General features: G+C 35.0%; 3 protein-coding genes across 6 annotated transcripts; all 3 read right to left on the reverse strand.

The window, feature by feature from the left end:
* Positions 1–1,008: 1,008 nt before the first annotated feature.
* On the reverse strand, positions 1,009–5,037 carry LOC108223572 (ruBisCO large subunit-binding protein subunit alpha). The gene is made up of 8 exons (XM_017397894.2): positions 4,800–5,037; positions 4,510–4,705; positions 3,608–3,729; positions 3,284–3,491; positions 3,036–3,181; positions 2,595–2,901; positions 1,851–2,302; positions 1,009–1,460 (listed from the first exon to the last, which is right to left on the reverse strand). The coding sequence occupies exons 1-8, from the start codon at positions 4,851–4,853 to the stop codon at positions 1,173–1,175; spliced, it is 1,773 nt and encodes a 590-aa protein (XP_017253383.1). The 5' UTR covers positions 4,854–5,037; the 3' UTR covers positions 1,009–1,172.
* Positions 5,038–6,364: 1,327 nt separating this feature from the next.
* Positions 6,365–8,126, reverse strand: LOC108221032 (spermidine coumaroyl-CoA acyltransferase). Its single transcript, XM_017394931.2, has one exon. It carries the CDS (start codon positions 7,945–7,947, stop codon positions 6,568–6,570), a length of 1,380 nt encoding a protein of 459 aa, XP_017250420.1. The 5' UTR covers positions 7,948–8,126; the 3' UTR covers positions 6,365–6,567.
* A 2,173-nt stretch (positions 8,127–10,299) lies between these two features.
* Positions 10,300–18,082, reverse strand: LOC108220293 (RNA-directed DNA methylation 4). Of its 4 annotated transcripts, XM_064094390.1 has the most exons (13): positions 18,018–18,082; positions 16,489–16,679; positions 15,566–15,655; positions 14,642–14,782; positions 14,475–14,555; positions 13,600–13,691; positions 13,255–13,326; positions 12,506–12,547; positions 11,915–12,069; positions 11,700–11,824; positions 11,229–11,316; positions 11,070–11,146; positions 10,300–10,738 (listed from the first exon to the last, which is right to left on the reverse strand). In XM_064094390.1, exons 4-13 carry the CDS (start codon positions 14,742–14,744, stop codon positions 10,488–10,490), a joined length of 1,086 nt encoding a protein of 361 aa, XP_063950460.1. In that variant the 5' UTR covers positions 14,745–14,782; positions 15,566–15,655; positions 16,489–16,679; positions 18,018–18,082; the 3' UTR covers positions 10,300–10,487. The 4 variants fall into 4 exon arrangements, with proteins under 4 accessions (XP_063950460.1, XP_063950459.1, XP_017249513.1 ...); XM_064094389.1 differs by lacking the exon at positions 18,018–18,082 and having other exon boundaries at positions 16,489–16,707; XM_017394024.2 differs by lacking the exons at positions 15,566–15,655; positions 16,489–16,679; positions 18,018–18,082 and having other exon boundaries at positions 14,642–14,938.
* Positions 18,083–18,523: the final 441 nt, after the last annotated feature.

Raw genomic sequence — 18,523 nt, forward strand, 5'->3', positions numbered from 1 at the left:
AAATCTGGTCAATAGTTTCCAAAATTAAATTTAATACTTATGTGCTCTTGTATATAAAATTAGAACGCTATAATATTTTAATTAAAATTGAAACATGAACGCTTAATTTTTATACAAGTTCAAATCGTGTATGTTGTATAATATTAAGTTCAATTCAAAGTTAAAATAATGGAGTTATGTAACGACTCTACCAACACTTCACAAAAAGTTAAGAAAGGAGCGGGCATTGTCAAAAATAAAAGAAAATGATTATCTGCACAGAAATGTGTTTTGGGCCACCAATGTCTGATGTCGACTGGAGCGGTGTGTTTCTTCATGTCCGTTGATGTGATTCCCATCTTCTCGCTTGTTCTCACTTGTCAGACAGTACACTACTGTACTTATATTATTCGATGTGTGTATGAACTGTAATACTCCCTCCCTCCGCTGGGAAGGAGTTACATAGCTTCGGGAGGAGGCGGCATGTGTTTTAATTTTTTTTTATAAAATATAGTTTTATGAATGATGTCAAATCTCATTTTTTTGGAATGAAAAATTAAATTTAATATTTTCGTTCAGAAATAAAAAATAAAAAGTATAAAAATAAGTATCTTATAATGTTTGCCAAGTAATACAAAAAATTGTATATGAAATATCAAATTTAACGTATTTACAGTTTGCTCTTCGCTATTCTATCTTTGCTGTTCTCTCTTTGCACCGTAAACTCTACAATCGAGCTTCAAGTCTTCGACTTGGAACTAAAAGACTAGTCCGTTAAATTATATTAATTTAATTTCCATGTATTACACTCTTTTTATATTTAAAGAATGTACTATAATTTTAACAGTAGTTATAAATATATTACCATAATATTACTTAATTGTCATCAAGATCAAGTTTCCGAATAATGTGTGACAATTAATAGTAACAACTAGTTTCATTTAAATACAGATTTTTATTGTTGAAGATTTTTTTTACAAGTATTAAACATCATTATTTATGAGACTTGTGCACTTTGAAGTTGGCAAGTACCCCCAAAGAAGTTCCTCCCATCAATAACAGTTTATTCCGAAATAGTACCAAGAGTTGTGTCAAAACTTAGTGAAAAAACTAATCATACATGTGACAAAGCTAGAGGTCCAAAATGTTGTGACCCCCACAATTTTATACTAATGGCTTCAATAATTCAGTCATCATATAGACATACCTTGTGGTACGCCTGCTGCAGCGGTCTTCGGCTTTGCCTTCTCCACAACAATAGCTTGTGTAGTAAGGACCATACCTGCAACTGATGCTGCATTTTGCAGTGCACACCTTGTTACCTTCGCGGGATCAATGACACCAGCATTAACTAGGTTCTCGTACTTGTCAGTCATTGCATTGTAACCAACCTCCCATTCACTGGCCTTCACCTTCTCCACAACTACTTCTCCTTCAACCCCAGCATTCCGGGCTATTAAAGATGCAGGTGCAACCAAAGCCTACATGAAAAATGTCAATCAGCAAAACCCAAGATTTGTAACATAGCATATCGCAAGACCAGCCAATAAATCAGATGACGCTCAGTCAAATTTTTTATTTAGACTTGAAAGTAGTTAGCTTTGACATAGTTCTCTTCAGATACCCATAGTTAACAAGAAGACCTGGCCTTTGGTTCAACAAAACATGAACCAAAGAGGTATACATATCATGAGACTGAAGCAACAACTTCACAAGATTGAACAAAGTAAGAAACTGAACCCTAAAAGGAGTTGATTAGGAACACTAAAGTAAATAAGTAATTGCTCTCTTATCTCCCATCATGAAATTGAAAAAGAAATGAGTAAATATACTTTCTGCTTTATCTATCATCAAGTAACACATTTAATTACCTTTTGTACTATGTCAGCTCCGAGACGCTCCTCTGCATCCTCAAGCTTGGCCTTAATGGCAGGAACAAATTCTGACAAATGAACCAAGGCAGCACCACCACCGGGCACAATACCTTCTTCTATGGCAGCAAAAGTTGCATTCTTTGCATCCTCAATACGAAGCTTACGATCCTCAAGCTCGGTCTCAGTTGCAGCACCTACCTTAATAACAGCGACCCCACCAGATAACTTGGCGATTCTCTCTGCAAGTTTCTCAGAATCATAAACAGAGTCGGTCTCAGACAATTCTTTCTTAATCTGTGCAATCCTAGCCTGAATCTCATCCTTTGATGCAGCATCAGCAATAATGGTCGTCGAATCCTTAGTGATGGTGATCTTTCTTGCCAAACCAAGCTGTTCAACCGAGGTGTTCTCAATGAGTAAACTCAAGTCACTGGCTTGGTATTCAGCTCCTGGAAAGTGAACATGAGTATCTAATTAGAAGATTCCCGACCAACAAAATAAAATATTTTTTATTCAAAACAGAAATTTTTTGTCATGACTTTAGATTAATAATTGGACTTTTTCTTTGCGCTTCTTATAATAAACCTATAGGTTGCAAAAAGATAGCTCGCCATACATCACACTTTATACCTTTTAAACTGATATACCTTCTAGTCTTCTACAATGCTCAGACAACACTTTATGTCCTTAACTCTTGCTGTATTTAAAAACACTAGTTCAATAGTAACTTTAACCGCTCACCTGTCATAATTGCAATATCTTGAAGCAGAGCTTTTCTTCTCTCTCCAAAACCAGGTGCTTTAATAGCAGCAACATTGATTATGCCCCTCAGTTTGTTCACAACAAGTGTAGCCAAAGCTTCTCCTGTGATATCCTCGGCAATGATAAGCAAAGGGGCTCGCAATTGGGTGGTCTTCTCTAACAAGGGAATTATGTCCTTTATCGCAGAGATTTTCTGATCAGTGACCAATACTCTAGCATTCTCAAATTCAACGATCATTTTCTCAGGGTTGGTAACAAATTGTGGTGAGATGTATCCTCTGTCAATCTGTAATGTCAAAAAAGATCACAAACTGATCAATACTGTAGTAACCTACCGGCTACGTTTTTCAAGGTAAGATTAGCCTCAGAGCAAGAATACAAAAAAAACAAACGCTTTTGGAGACCAAAATATATACATACCTCCATTCCCTCCTCTACATCAACAGTTGTTTCAAAAGAAGACGAGGATTCAATGGAAAGAACACCATCAGGGCCAACTTTGTCAATTGCATCAGCAACCATTGTACCAATTATGTCATCATTTCCAGCAGAGATCGATGCAATAGCTAAAATAATATAAAAAGAATATTAACATAGAATTATACTTGAAATTGAGTATTCAACTACATATAAACAACTGGTTTATAAAAACACCTACCAAGCCCTACCTTTAATGTCATCACGACCTTGAACGGGTCTTGCTTTATTCTCTAGCTCTTCAATCAGGGCTAGGACAGTTTTATCTATCCCTTTCTTAATAGAAACGGGATTAGCACCAGAGGTCACACTCAAGAGTCCAAGGTTAATTATTTCACGTGCAAGAATGGACGCAGTTGTTGTGCCATCACCAGCAGAATCATTGGTTTTACTTGCAACCTACAAACATTTGACAAAATAATAATAAAATTTAATGCTAGGGACAGATTATGAAGAGGTCATCTAAATAAAGACACAGAAGACTGAAGATGTAGAATATTTTAGATGGCACACACCTCCCTAATAAGAGCAGCACCAGCATTCTCCATGGCATCAGGCAGCTCTATAGCTCGAGCAATTGTGACACCATCATTAACCACTTTAGGGGTTCCAAATTCATCCAACACAACATTCCTCCCTTAAAGAACGAAAAAATAAACCCATCAGTTAATCTTATTTCTACATGGCATAACTTGTGAACAGTAGCCATATAGCACTATAAAACTTCTTTTTAAAGGCTGTAAGAGCTAAGAGGAGCCACATTCCGGCATTTGTCAAGGTGCATGATCTCAAAGAAACATTAAATGTAGTCATAAAATCAAAAAACATATTAAAATGCTGGATATGCCAAGAAATAACTGCATAGCAGTGCTTAATACGACAGTAAATACATTCATCCTCACAGTTAGAACATTAAAAACAACCTCTTAAAATCTGCCAAAATTATGTGATTATGATTTGCCAATACATGTATCAGCCTTTGACTAATCTAGTCTAATGGAGTTCATTAACCAAAGTGGAAGCTTTTTCACATTAAGCTTTTCGATTAAACAAATTTTGCTATTACAAGAGTAAGATTAGCCATTTATGCAACAAGAACACCAACATTTCAAGTTCTCACAATCAAACCTCTTATAGCACAAAATTTTTTATAGGTGAACCAATCAACAACACTGTATATCCAATCTTTACATATATAAGCACAATTCAGACAATTAGTTCTATCACACAATAATCCATCATCTCCTCCCAAACGCAAACACTAAATGTCTAAAACCATCCAATTCAACATTTTACGAAGACCAGTTACTATATCTTTCACCCCAAAAACAATAAAAGATTAAAACTTTACACAAATTCAACAACATTTCGCACAATCCACCAAACAAAACACGAAAAGTCGAAAACTTTAAACTACCTCTGGGACCAAGAGTAAGACCAACAGCATCAGCAAGCTTATCAATCCCGCTCTGAAGCGCCGCTCTCGATTTCTGATCAAACGCTATATCTTTCGCAGCAGCTCTAACAGCAAGTCTCCTGCCCCTATTCTTTCCGCCATTAGAAGGCCTGTAATTCACCTTCTGCCCTTGCAATTGATTCACTCTTTTGCTCACCTATACAACAAATGAACCAATTTAAAAAAATATTTACAACACTAATAATAACAGAAAACAATTAATAAACATAAAAATGTGAAAGAGAGACTACTTGAGTGGGAGAGGAGAGAATTGAAGCAGTAGAAATGGCGTTAGCAGAAGCCATTGGAGAGAAATTAGGGTTTGGGTTTGGGTTTGGATAAGGAGGAGGAGGAGCAGCAACTGAACTGAGATGTGTTTGGGGTTTTGGTAATGTTTAAGATTAGGGGTTTACTTTGTGTTTTGCAAGAGTGTGATTTTGGGCTTCCAGAAGCTTCGTCCAATTGGTAGTTCAAGATTGGTGAACGTTCACTCAACAGCTTTCTACTAGCTTCTAGTATAAACCATTTTAATTTTATTATAGAATAATCAATAATTTTTATTGGAAAATCAAGATCGGAACACCTTTTTTTTTTGTATGGATTTGTCTTGCTTAAAAATTCTGTTAATCAAAATTAAATAATAGGAGGGACTTTGTATCCAAGTTATGAAAAATTATTTACAAAAGCAACTAAATATAACAGGTTTCAGTTCATTATGCTATAAAATCATGATAATATAATTGATATATTAATCCTGAATTAGTTAAACCGCTTTCTAGCTTCAGATTGTATTAGAGTGTATTAGGCTGCAAATAAACAAGTCGTTGGTGTGTTTTCAAAAAAAAGAAAAAACAAGTCGTTGGTGGTGTACAAAATTCTAATTCTACTCGTTGAAGTTAGCTGGTTTTGCTCATTTTCTATTTTGGAAGAACCTGATTTAAACTCAGGTTCGTCTAATTCGGATCGAATTGAACTTGACACATGCTAGTTATTCATTTTAAATCGTATATATATATACAGATAGACTATAAAAAAATAATTGTTAATGTGTATTCATAGACACACCCGTATATGTTTTGGCAAATTTTTATTATTTACAAAAGTTTCTCAATTTTGTGTACTGATTTAAGAATCCGAGAGAAACAAATATTGTATCATAATGAACACAATTTACACATACTTTTATAGACAGTAGTCACTACTCAGAGACTCTGAGTCAGAGTCTCGTATATATAGTGCCCGATGGCTGATGCATGAAAACAGATTATTAGTGGCCTCGAAAGCCATCAATGATGTATAAATAGCACTCATCATCACACGTAATCTTTAACGATACCAAAAATGATCATGGATAATCCTAGTTTATGTAACATATAATCCCATTCTCGACAGTAATGATTCTAAGATGTGATTGTGAGTTTAAAAAATCGTGCTTTGTGTAGTGCATGTGCTACGTGTGTGCATATATTCATATAGATGTTTAATTTGCGCCGGCACAAGGTGCTCACACTTGACATGCAGCATTTGAGCACTCTACTGCAGATCGATATACAGGAACTCAAGAAGGAAGATAGATAAGTATGAAAACATCCGAAATGATGGCTGCACTAAACTTTATGAAGCACTCACTAATCACTATGATTCCGTGTTGTTTTTCAGTTTTCTGATAGTTACTCATCTTATCATCATGCATCATGCATGTTTCTGAAGATCAGGTCATTTAAATCAGGGTCTAGTGAATCCAGTAAGTAGTAAACTAAGAAATTATTGCAAATCCGCCTGAGAAATCAAAGACTTGCATGCATGTTAAACCAGCTTCTCTGAACACACACCCTTGGACTAGATACAAATCTATTACACAAACACACAGAAAGTAAGGATACACACATCTCAACAATATTGTAAGCGCAATACTGTTCTCAATACAATTAGTAAAAACAAGACTTTAGAGCTGGTTGCCAAAGTTTCTGACTAGAAGTTGGGTGATCGAGCACATACTTGATGTAAACAATGCATGAATCATGGTTTTGATTGGATATGAATGTGATCAACCCCTAGCTGGTTAAGCCATTCCATTTCCTCCTTCATTTTGGGCATCGCAGCTTTAGGGAGTGTAACGAGTACCCTCACACCACCTTTTGCTTTCACAGAAGAATCCACTTTGCAAGGAGGTAAAAACATACACAAATCTATAAAGAAATTGTTCCCTGGTAATGGTACCATGTTCACCATTTCCTTCCATCCAAAATCCACCTCTTCCAGCAATCCTAATTGTCTCCAATCTGTTAGTACGACGGATGCACCATTGCTGATCTCAGCCTTCACATTTTGTTGTATTATTGTTTCTAATATGTCCAGGGTCTTTGGAACAAAATCAGTGCTTGAAGTCAATACTTTCTTGCTCTCTTTGATCAGTTTAGCAACTCTAGAGAGAGGAAATTCATTCAAGTCTCTTACTGTCAGCGCTAAATGAGAGGAAGATAAGAAAGCATTTCCGTAATATCCAGGATTCAGGGGTGGATTCAGAACATTTCTTATGCTCATTGCCATGCAAAACATGGTTTTTCCATCAGGACTTAGTTGCAAAGCTCTGGACTTTGACCTCCAGACATAGGCTCCCAGAATTTCGACAGTGGTGAAGTTTGTAGTCTCTGTTTCCTCCAATTCACTCAATAAACTCTTCCTCAGTCTTTCAATACTTTCTCCAGTTATATAGAAACATTCATGTGCAACAACAGTACAAGGCAAATATGGTGAACTTGCCAATGTAGACATGTCGACTGGAGGCAAAATAGGAACTTTACTTGCTGCCCCTACTAGCCTTTCCCTCTCCCACACAGGCTTCACCGTTGGCTCATTCTTTCCACTTGCTAGCTCAGCCATCGCCTTGTAGAATTGAGCTGCACCATATCCGTCACATACTGAGTGTGATAAGCCCATCCCAATAGTAAAACCACCGCAAGCAAATTTGGTCACCCTCAAAACTAAAGGGTGATAACCACATTCACTTTCACTAGGCCAATCAAAGGCTAATACTCTGGCCATTTCAGTGTCAATCCCATCTAAATAGTGAAGAGAAGAAAGTTCACAATCAGCATATGCCTCAAGAAAAGGCACGCCATCTGCATTGCAAGTGATTCTGAGTTTCCCATTCTCACGTTTAAGCTTCCCAGCCAAGGGATAGTAGTAAACCAAAGCCTTGGCAAGGGCATCTCTGATGACTAAAGCTGGTTCCAGATCACTGATGTTATTCGTCTTGTATACGTAGACAGTTTGACAAAGTAGCTCAATGTTTGGATCATTGTCTATTGTAGACAAAGAAAGAACTTCAGAAGGGGTTGGTTCTGCAGGTTTCACCAGCACAACATCTTTCTTATGAATCAATGGTGGAGTGGCCATCTACAGATAAAAGGCTATATGTGAATGTGTTAAGAATCTAGGGAGTTTACTATTTTTGATCAAGGATGAAGGATGTGGTAGCTAGCACTTAATCATATTCATATATACTGCAGCAAGCAAATGTTACTTGAATTTATCCAAAACTCTGGCCCCATCCCACTATGTCAATATAGTGTTGGAAACAACTAGATAAGTACCATCTTGCACCATGGAAGCTTGACTATATGTTACTCCATACAAAGGTCAAATTAATCATTGAATTTCACTAGGCTACGAGCAACATGCAAGAATAATGTAGGCATGACTTAAGCATTTACCAAATATCCAGGGCAAAAAAGATATATTCAGTTTTATGGCTAAGTACATTGTTGTAAATCCTGTTTGAAGCATATTGCATGGTAAGAGTACTTGAGAATCTTGTTGGTTTTACTAATGCAGCAACCATCACTCTTAAATCTTAATACATGGTTTCAGCAGTACATAATCGAGGATCTCGCTTAATTTCAAGTCTAAAACAGGATATTGATTAGTTTCAAGAAGGTTGGCATCTAGTACTAAACAATAAGGAGCCGTTTGGACAGATTTAAAATTATGACTAAATTTAAACCGACTTCTAATTTATTATACAAAAATCAAAAATGATTTAAATCCCGGACACCAAGGCCTGGCCAAAACACGCTCGAGGTCTTGTTTGATTTGCAAGAATTGATCAGAATACGAATGCAATGACATTCCACTAGCTAGATTGCTCTTTAAGTATGATCTGCACCTACTCCACAGACTTTACTATTATATATATTAATTTTTGTGGTAACATGTATGGATTAGGTTTCTTCTTTCAAGTAACTTTTTAAACCAATGTCAACTTGACAAGAAATAGTTTGTTTGGATAAGTTGCCACTTTTCTTGCACGAATCCTCCATTTAAGTAGATATCTTGAGCAATGACATTTTCTTGACTAGAAATTTATTACTAATTTTTTTTTTTAACTTGAGCAATAACAATGGCTAAAGAGTTCTTTCATGGTCCAGAGAAAGAGACAGTAGGTTATTTTTGTTCCTTCACCCACAATATAATGGGATTACAATGGTAGCAATGATACAGAGTAGGGGTGTGCACGGGTCGGTTCGGCTCGGTTTTTAGTTAAAACCGTTACCGAACCGTACATGTCGGTTCGGTTCGGTTTCTACCTTAAAATCGTTACCGAACCGTTTCAAACGGTTTTTTTCGGTTCGGTTAACCGTCGGTTTGGTTACGGTTTTTTTCGGTTTTTTATAATAAAAAATATTACACAAATTTAATAATCAACTCAAAAAAATTTTTAATAAAAAATAAGGTATAATCACTAATTAAATATTATTCATTAGTACGTATTTTACCAAAATAAATAAGAAAGAAAATATTTAAAATATAAATACTTATTAATATAATCGAAATGAAGTAGATGAGCACTATTACGGTATGGTTAACCGTCGGTTCGGTTGAGCTACGGTTTTTTTCGATTTTTGTCGATTTCGGTTTTTTTCGGTGTGGTTTTTCGGCTCGGTTTCGGTTTTTCGGTTTTTTTTGCTCAGCCCTGGAGGTAGCCAGGTGGTAGCAAGTTCTAGCTCTGGGTCAGGTTGTGCACTACATAGTGCCAATAATCATAAATGAATGGGAGCAAAGATAAATTGGGTGCTAAAGTTTAAAGCACACAACCATAAACTTTAAAATTGTACCAATTGGAGTATTGGACCACGAGGTAGATATATATGCCTCTTAGGAATTGTGTTATCCCGTGTCGAAAGAAAATTACGATTTTGACCACCTCATCATGCAAGGTTTTTCTCAAGACTGTTCTTAGTTAAGTGGGATTTCTAGATAAATCACGTACTTTCGGATGGGACATACTCCATATGTTTTATTTAGATTATATTTTCGGTACAGGAAGTCAGGAATGAAGAAAAAGTTTTAAATAGCAATTTCAGTATATTGTTATATGTCAGATACTTGTGAAATACTAAAAACCGACCCAAAATTTGAATTATTTTCATATTTACGAAAATAAAAATGACCGAAACCAAAAATTGTCGCCCATTCTTGATTGCACTACATAATGACACATTATTCTAAAAACCAGCTCGTACATAATTGCAGAATATGCGGAACCATAATCAATTGGGAAGGCTAATTTGTAGACCGTAGTCCTTGCTGCACCAGAAACTGTCACGGTTCATATAAGATTCAAAAATAAAAGTAAATGAGAACATGTCTTTATTTGCCATTTACCTGGGTGATGAAACAACCTCAATTCCTGGTTGTTTAATCAAATCATCACAATAAGTCAGCCTTAGTAACCAACACTGTTGAAGCTAAATAATAACAGAAAGATATATAAATTCTGGAAAATTTAAAGTGGAACTCCTCACAAGCATAACGATATAATATTATGTCTGATAACAAGTTTTAGGAAAGTCAAGGCTACTTAACCTAATTACATAAAAGAGTTAGATATTTTCATAATACTCCACATACTATGTTCAGCAAGCACAAGCCCAGAGCTACTTAAACTCATCATCCTCGTGATAGTTGTAATCACCATCATCATCATAGCTGTCATACTCGAAGCAATCCTCTTGTCCTGATCCTTCTTCAAAGAAAACATCTTTGTCTGATTTTTCAGGTTGCAAAGCTTCATCATCGCTAACAGACTTTTCATCATCCTCTGATATGTCATCAGAATTTTCGCTTTGAGTTTCCTCATTGCTGGATGTCTCCTCATCCGGGTAGTCGGTTCTGGCATTATCTTCCGCTATGATTTACAAACAACCGAAATACATAAATAAGCTTTCTCAACATATTGCAAAGAAGTCAAGTTTTGCACATCAAAAAATCAATTGATAGTGAACTGAACGCGCAGGCACACACATGGTTCCAAAGCACATGAAAGTGCGTAAAGAGCATGTGCAGGCACACACATGGTACTTCAAGAAGTCTTTTATTTATGTATATCCTCAATGGACAGCATTTACCTTAATGATAGTCGTAATTCATGACGGTTAGATATTACACCGTCTATAAGCATTTAAATAATGGCAGACTTTATCATCACAAAAAAATGTATTTATATAGTAAGCAAATACCATTTGAATCATCACTTTCGTTTTCTATGTCATCAGGGCCATCATAAAAATCATCATTGTTATCATCCACTTGTACCCTAATACACAAGAGCATGGTCAGCAATATGACAGAAAACAGAGGTAGAGCCAGAAAATAGATTACATGATTATAGAACTCACAAAGGAAATGGATTTAAGGCATCTTCCAACATCATACTTGTATCGTCCTTCACAGCATACAAATCATATACATAGTCATCTTTACCTGCTGCAATTGCAATAACCAGAAAGACTAAAATTTTTAGGCCACCATGGACAATTACCAGAACACAATAACTCCATATTGTTAGAAAAAACGTTGTTATTCCCAGGAGAGGTGCAAAATTCCAAAATACCATTTAAGACAATAACGAAATAAGAAATTTAAAAATAGACTTCTACCAAGGCTAGTTATTAGGAATGCATTTCGGCAATTTTACAAAGCCACAAGCTTTTTGATGACGCTAATCATAAAATAGGTATATTAAGATACTATATATTTAAAATAAATCTGGCTACAAGTAGGAAACCAAAGAAAAAAATTTCCTTTTTTCAATATTAACTTTTGAGAACAACAGTGGAATTAAAGCACTTTGCAGAGTTTTATGTTACCCGATTTGAAAATGTGATTATCGATCTCAGATTCAAGTTCTGCAGCAGCATCAGGGATGCACTCTCTTAACAGGGGCAGAAAAGAGGACAACGTCATATAATCCTCATCTTCCATTTCTGCATTTCTGCAACAAACTTAAAGAAATCCAATCAGTATCAGCAAAATGCCAAGAAGCATCAAATAACACTAATATTACATAAATATTAATATTTGCCTGTACTCTTTCTCTTCATGAGTTGTTTCTGGAACATCAACACGTACAACATCATACAGATGACACATCTCCTCAAGTGCTTCATCATGATTTGCCTCTTTTGTCCCTTTTCGTTTTCTCCAGACTTGCTCAAAACGAGCACTTTTTGAGAAAATCTAAGGATAAGATTGCACGGAGGTAAGCACAGAACAAAGATTACCTCTTATATAAGTTGAATACTGAAAATCCTGTTATGACACGTGTTGCCCTTCACTAATGGAAGTTATCTATATTCCAGGGCCTAATATACTATAAACAAAGAGACCAAACATGGTGTGAAGAGCCACACCAAAACTGACTGATCCAATAAACAAAATTTAATTTGTTCGAACTAAGACTAAAATCAGAGTTAAACAAGTCTCACCAACTTTTGTAAATTTGGCCCCTTATCACAGCTAATTCAATAGAACTCAAGAAGTAAAATCCCCACAATTTCTCAAGCTCAGGTTATAAATGGACAACAACTTGTTTGTGCTTGGCTTGGTTAATCAGGTCAAAGACACATAAACAAACCAGAGCATCATAATTGCATCAAAAGAAAGATATGTATACCTCATGCTCCTTCTTAGCTTTTCCAAGTAGCTGCTCATGTTTCTGCAAACATTACATAATAAAAGGGACAATGCCCTCTCTTAGGCTATAATCATTATGGCATAACAATCAGAGATTGAAGGGATGGCATCAAAACAGTAACCAGGTCAACATGCATTAATCATGATCTGCAATAACAAGATATAGTTACTTATCCATACATTTTGGTTATCATTTCTAAGATATTTACTAGCAACATATTAGATTCCTTTCACAGGCTAATTCAACAGCATGATTGCAAATCAATCACATTTCTGCTTAATATCCAATATCACATACAGTTAATTTCACATGGTCGAGAATATTAGGGTATTATCATTGTACTGCAAACTTAAATATATGTTTCCATTTACACTAAGTAGGTGAAAGCGATTAGAGAGACACTTCCAATCTCCACTGAACCAAATTTAAGCCAGATTCATCTTAAACAAGTTCTCATGACTTAGCAACAAACTTCATTTTTGTGATACTAAACTCTCAAAAATAGCCAATTTATCAACCATACTTTAAAGGTAATTGAAATAATCATAAATATAAAGCTAAAATTTATGTATATATATGTACATATACTCCACATATATGTGTGTGTGTGTGTGGAGTATACTGCTGCAAAATTGCACAAATTGCTCATATAGCATCCTTTCCAATCAATGCATACAGTACAAGGCCAAGAGACATGCACCAGAAGAAAAAGGTTAAGAGAACCTTACATTCTCTGTTTTGAATGTGCGTCTCTTTTCTTCACTGTTATTAACAGAGTCCGCAATGTTCAATGCGTCAGGCTGCTTAAGAAGAGTAGCTAGTTAGAACACTGGCAGAATATTTGTGAAAGTCAAATCACTTCTTAAAACAGAACTGTTGTGTTTTCTGTAAGCTCTGAGGCCTAAAATCCAGTTTATCCTCGAGGTCAATACAAGCATACATATTGCAGAAGCGTATAACACCAAAGGTGCTTACAATATAGTAGTAAACCCCGCAAAAGCAGCACACATGAAGTCTACCTAGCTGAAGCTACAAACAATGTATACATCTGAGCAGACATACATCACACTTACCACAAATGACCGCAGCACATCAACCTTCACCTCAGAATCGCTAAGTGTTTCAATATGCTGTACAAAGATCTTCTTGGTCTTCACCTCTGCTACTGCACAAATTAAAAATGTATATCAGTATCTTAAAATCCAACTTTATACCTATAAAAACCCATTTTACATATAGAAGCAAACATAAATGTTCCAACAACAACACAGTAATATTCTACTAGTCAACTATGCAACAATTTGGTACAATCATACCACACAAATACACAGACATAATGGCCTTCACATATACTCCACTACAAGAACCCTTAAACAACTACAAAAAAATGCAAACGTATTGAAGGCCGGGATGATAGTGTCTACTAGGAGGCGTTTGGTTCATGGTTAATGATCCCAGTTAACAGGAATCGGAACCTCAAACCCATGTGTTGGTGTTTGGATTAGCAATTTTTTGACATGCAATGGGAACCCCAATCCCATTTGGAGATAAATCATTCCTTTCTTTACACTCCCTTGGGATACCCATTCCCATTTTCGATTCCCATTCCCACCCACGATGCAAACGCCCCCTAAGTATGACCTTCAGGCTTCAACAAATAATACAATGTATCACTACTATATGTTCTATGGTCTCCGTTATATAGAGAAAATTTACATATGAAGGCCTTAATTACATAGGTTACCCAAAGTTGGCTCCCTTAGCTATATTTTCAACTGAGAGATAAGTTAGGGCACTCATCTACTGTGTAATATATATTGTAATCGAAATCAATTTTCAGGTGACCCGTCAATCATCATAGCACAACAAACACAACACACGCAGAACAGACATGCACATTCTCACAAAAATGCACAAATTTTAGATTCTTGAATGGGTAAAATCACACCTTTTGTGGATGACTGAGACAAAGACAGCTTCTCAAAATCAATCAACGGGCGTTTCATGGGTCTGTCATTAATTTCAAGCCCTGCCCAGAAAAATACAAATTAAACTTGTTGAAGTAATTAAACTTAATAAAAGGCACAATCTTGAGTACATATACTTATAACATACAAAAAGCATCGAGTGGTGACTGAAACGCCTTGCGCTTAACCCTCACAAAAACTGGCTTGTCATTCTTCGCCGGAGCTGAAGAACTTCCGGCAACATCAGCCATCGTCAACGGCGGAGACAATAATTTTACTTGTTTTTCAGCTGAGAAAGGATTCAAATTAATTGAGTGTCATCGATAAAAAATGGGTACTGTAATACATAGGTATATTGCAGTCCAGCCCAGTAGCAACTTAATTCTTTGAGCCCGTACGGAAAGAAAGCCCGACTCAAAGTTCCGCTGGGATACAAAGCCCTCCGATGTCGTTTCAACTCTCGATGCATATAGGGTATAAAAAATAATATTTTTTTTATTTTTATTATGTTGTATTATGGTATAAGATTTTGTTTTAATAATAAAAATAAAGAGAAATATTATTTACAATTTTTTTCGGAATACATTAAAATAAGCGCAAAAAAACGTTGTCCAACTCAATTTGAGATCAAGGGAGTATTGACATTAGAAATATATATTTTGAATTTTTTAAATTGAAATGACACGTTTAATTTTATGACATCAATAAAAAAATTAATTAATATAAAATGTGACATCCCACAAATCCGGGGGTCTGGATTTGGTGCCACTATCATAAAAATCTTTTAAAAACCTGTATTTGCGGAAAAAGGTAAAACAGATATTTAAAAATCTATACATTTTAAAAGAGATTTAAACCAAAATCACTTTGACCCCCTAAAAACAGGATCGCTAATAGGTTACAGCACTGAAATCAGAAACCACAACTTCTAATCTTATTACAACTTAAACTACATTATCAGTTAAACCTCGATAAGAAGAATAACTGATAAATAAATCTATTATACAACTGATATAAAATTTTACCATTCTAATCACAACTAGTTTCCTGGGTATCTTCCAATGTACTTTACCTGATTATCAAGCTGAAACTTGGTCCCTTGCAATCCTGCCTAGAAAGATTCTTACGCGCAGCTTAACAAGCGAATCATCTTAATTCCTAGCTGAAAGGGTTAAAAAGAATAGCAAGAGTGAGCCAAACATGCTCAGCAAGTATATAAAGGAACAAATATAATAAATGAGAGAAAATTTAAATTATATCAGATGTATGTAACTAGCCAGGTATTTTCAACCATAGAGAACAACAGTCATATTTTAAAAGTATGGCAATTACAAGAGAATAATAGCATTTAAAACTATTCTGTGAAAAATCATTCGCCTACGGTGCGTGGTGTTGACACGGTGATCAGCCGAGCATCAAGCACCGGGACAGGGCGCTACCTATCCCAAGAAAAAAGGGGCCCAAGGCACACATTGGCCTTAAAATAATGTAACATGTAACCACGACCGGCACCACGGTCCAGCAAATGAATTCCGATTGGTTAACAGTTTTATAAATAATACTTCTATATTCGAAATATTTAGCATCATTTTCATGTTACTAAACCCAAAAGGCATCCAACCTTTTTAAATCAAAACCTGTAGAGTGATACTCTGTATACCACATTTCACTGTTAACCAAGTTTGAAATCATATATATAATTGGCTATGCTCAACATTCTCATAAAGATATAATATCAAGAGAATATTGAACAAAATAACCAATTGCCACTAGGACAAAGTAAACCATGGAATACATTTATCAATAAAGAATTCCAAAAAATCTCAAAATCATTCTTGAATAAATAGAATAAACTGGGAACTTGCTTTTTGAATATAAGAGAATGATAAGAAAATTTCTCTTTAAATATAAGAGACCAGTAGATTTGCTTGCAGTATATGTACAAGTTGAGAATAGAAATACTTGTTGTTAACTGCAAGAGAAAGATAGAAGTACTTGTCTTAACTCCTGCTTCTCAGATTTCTAATAATATTATCTACTGACAATTGTTCCCTTCTGCTTAGTTTCTGACAGAACTTAACAGACTATCCATAGCATAGCTTCGCTTTATTGGTTTGTTCCATCCTCGCTCCACGATACTATTCAACTACTTCTGGACATCCTCTATATGCACATCTTGGTCAACTCTGTATGTCAATAAGACAAATACTTCAATCGTCGGATCAGACGAAACTAATTACTTCTAAATGCTATTAGAATCTGCAACTAACTACCCTTCGCATATCCATATATAGTAAACAAAAATATATATAGATATCCACATAATAATATATATACACTGGATCAGTCAAACAAATAACCACATAATCAATAAACATACATATTCCATACAAATATAATATAATGCTACTAACTATCAAATATCTATTTATAGACATAATACACTTAATTTCTAAAGAAATTTCGGCAGCATATCCTCTATTTATTGGACTATCCGCCTGCTTCAAACTAATACCAACAATCTACCAATACTATTGCTGTCACATGAATTATTAATATAAAAAGCTGCCTTGACTTGCAGTAAACACATAATAAAATCTGCCTTGACTTGCAGTAAACATATAATAAAATCTTTTACCAAGATTGCTAATTTGTTATACGCAAAACACATTTGATTAGATATACAAGGTTAACCGAGCCAATCAATGTAATAATCAATTATATGCAATTACCCAAGTACCCAAGTACAACCTCATATTATGCACTAACAAAGAAAGAAAACTAGAACGAATAGTTCAAACAGCCTTCACTCTATGATTTTTAATAAATTGAAAATATATCTTTTTAATACGAAATTTTTATGAGACACACCTAAACATTATCCCAAACTACAGTAAAATTTTCACAAAGAAACTTCAAGCTTAAAGCAGAAAAACAGGGCCTGGAACAGGACAAACCTGCCCAGAATTTGCAGCGCATAACATACTAAAACGGTCATATCTCCTAGCTCGCTAATCAAATCGATTCAATTCTTTCGCGCACATAAACTAGACTCTGAGGAGCACATAACCACACATATATTAAGCATATAATTTGATTCTATGAGCCCAGAATTGTACTGCAAAACAGATCAGCAGCAACCTAAAAGTTAACCGATTATGTGTAAATCTACATTTTTAGCCCAATACTTAAACTCTTAAAACACCATTCTGAAAACATTTACACAAAATCTAAAATCCAAAAGCTTGAATAGTCAGTTATATATTCCCATAATTCAAGCACCCAAGTCATCCGCTTATACTACTAGTTTGCGTACTAATTATAATCAACCTACAACAACCAATTCAAATATCAATTAAGCACACAATTCAATCATACAATTACAAACACCATCTCAATCTCAAAAATTCAATCAACCTTCAATTACAAGCATAAATCAGTTTATATACATACAAGCACACACTCAGCTATTTACAGTTACACACACCCATAGCTACACATACACATCAATTACACAAACCCACCAAAACACACAGACGCAGAATAACAGCCTATACAAAACCCACACCCCTGCATACTTCTATCAACTCTATACCCCTGATTACACAAAAACAGCCCCTCTACCTGTCTGCTCGTGTGTTTTGTACGGAATGAATAGAATTGTAGCCCCCAATTTGAAAAAAAAATGCTAATTTAATCATTTTATTAAATTTAGGGGCACCAAAACATTTTCGAAAAAAAAAAGTAAAATTTTCTAAAAATTTAAAAATCCGAAATACAGAGAAAGTACAAAAATAATAATTTTTAGACACCCTCTAATTTTACAATTATTTACTGATGAAGTTCTCACTAATTTAAAAATAATAAAAATACTCATTTGCAAAACTATCAAATACTTTTAGAACCCACAGAAATATAAAAATACCAAACTTAGAATATTTTGGTAATTTGTATCAGATAAAATCTTTGGGTAGAAATAAATACTGTTGATTTTAAAAATGAAAAGACAGTCTCGATTTACTAAAATAAT

The sequence above is a fragment of the Daucus carota genome, chromosome 5 (assembly GCF_001625215.2).
Source record: "Daucus carota subsp. sativus chromosome 5, DH1 v3.0, whole genome shotgun sequence".
Classification (NCBI taxonomy): domain Eukaryota; kingdom Viridiplantae; phylum Streptophyta; class Magnoliopsida; order Apiales; family Apiaceae; genus Daucus; species Daucus carota.

Coding starts and splice junctions, on each gene's coding strand:
- LOC108223572 (XM_017397894.2), bottom strand. CDS start 4,853: ATGGCTTCTGCTAACGCCATTTCTACTGCTTCAATTCTCTCCTCTCCC. Junction 3,730..4,509: donor TCTTACTCTTGGTCCCAGAG/GTAGTTTAAAGT, acceptor TCGTTCTTTAAG/GGAGGAATGTTGTGTTGGAT. Junction 2,902..3,035: donor ATGTAGAGGAGGGAATGGAG/GTATGTATATAT, acceptor TTGACATTACAG/ATTGACAGAGGATACATCTC.
- LOC108221032 (XM_017394931.2), bottom strand. CDS start 7,947: ATGGCCACTCCACCATTGATTCATAAGAAAGATGTTGTGCTGGTGAAA.
- LOC108220293 (XM_064094390.1), bottom strand. CDS start 14,744: ATGGCTGATGTTGCCGGAAGTTCTTCAGCTCCGGCGAAGAATGACAAG. Junction 13,327..13,599: donor ATGTGCTGCGGTCATTTGTG/GTAAGTGTGATG, acceptor CTTCTTAAGCAG/CCTGACGCATTGAACATTGC. Junction 11,825..11,914: donor CATGAAGAGAAAGAGTACAG/GCAAATATTAAT, acceptor AGTTTGTTGCAG/AAATGCAGAAATGGAAGATG.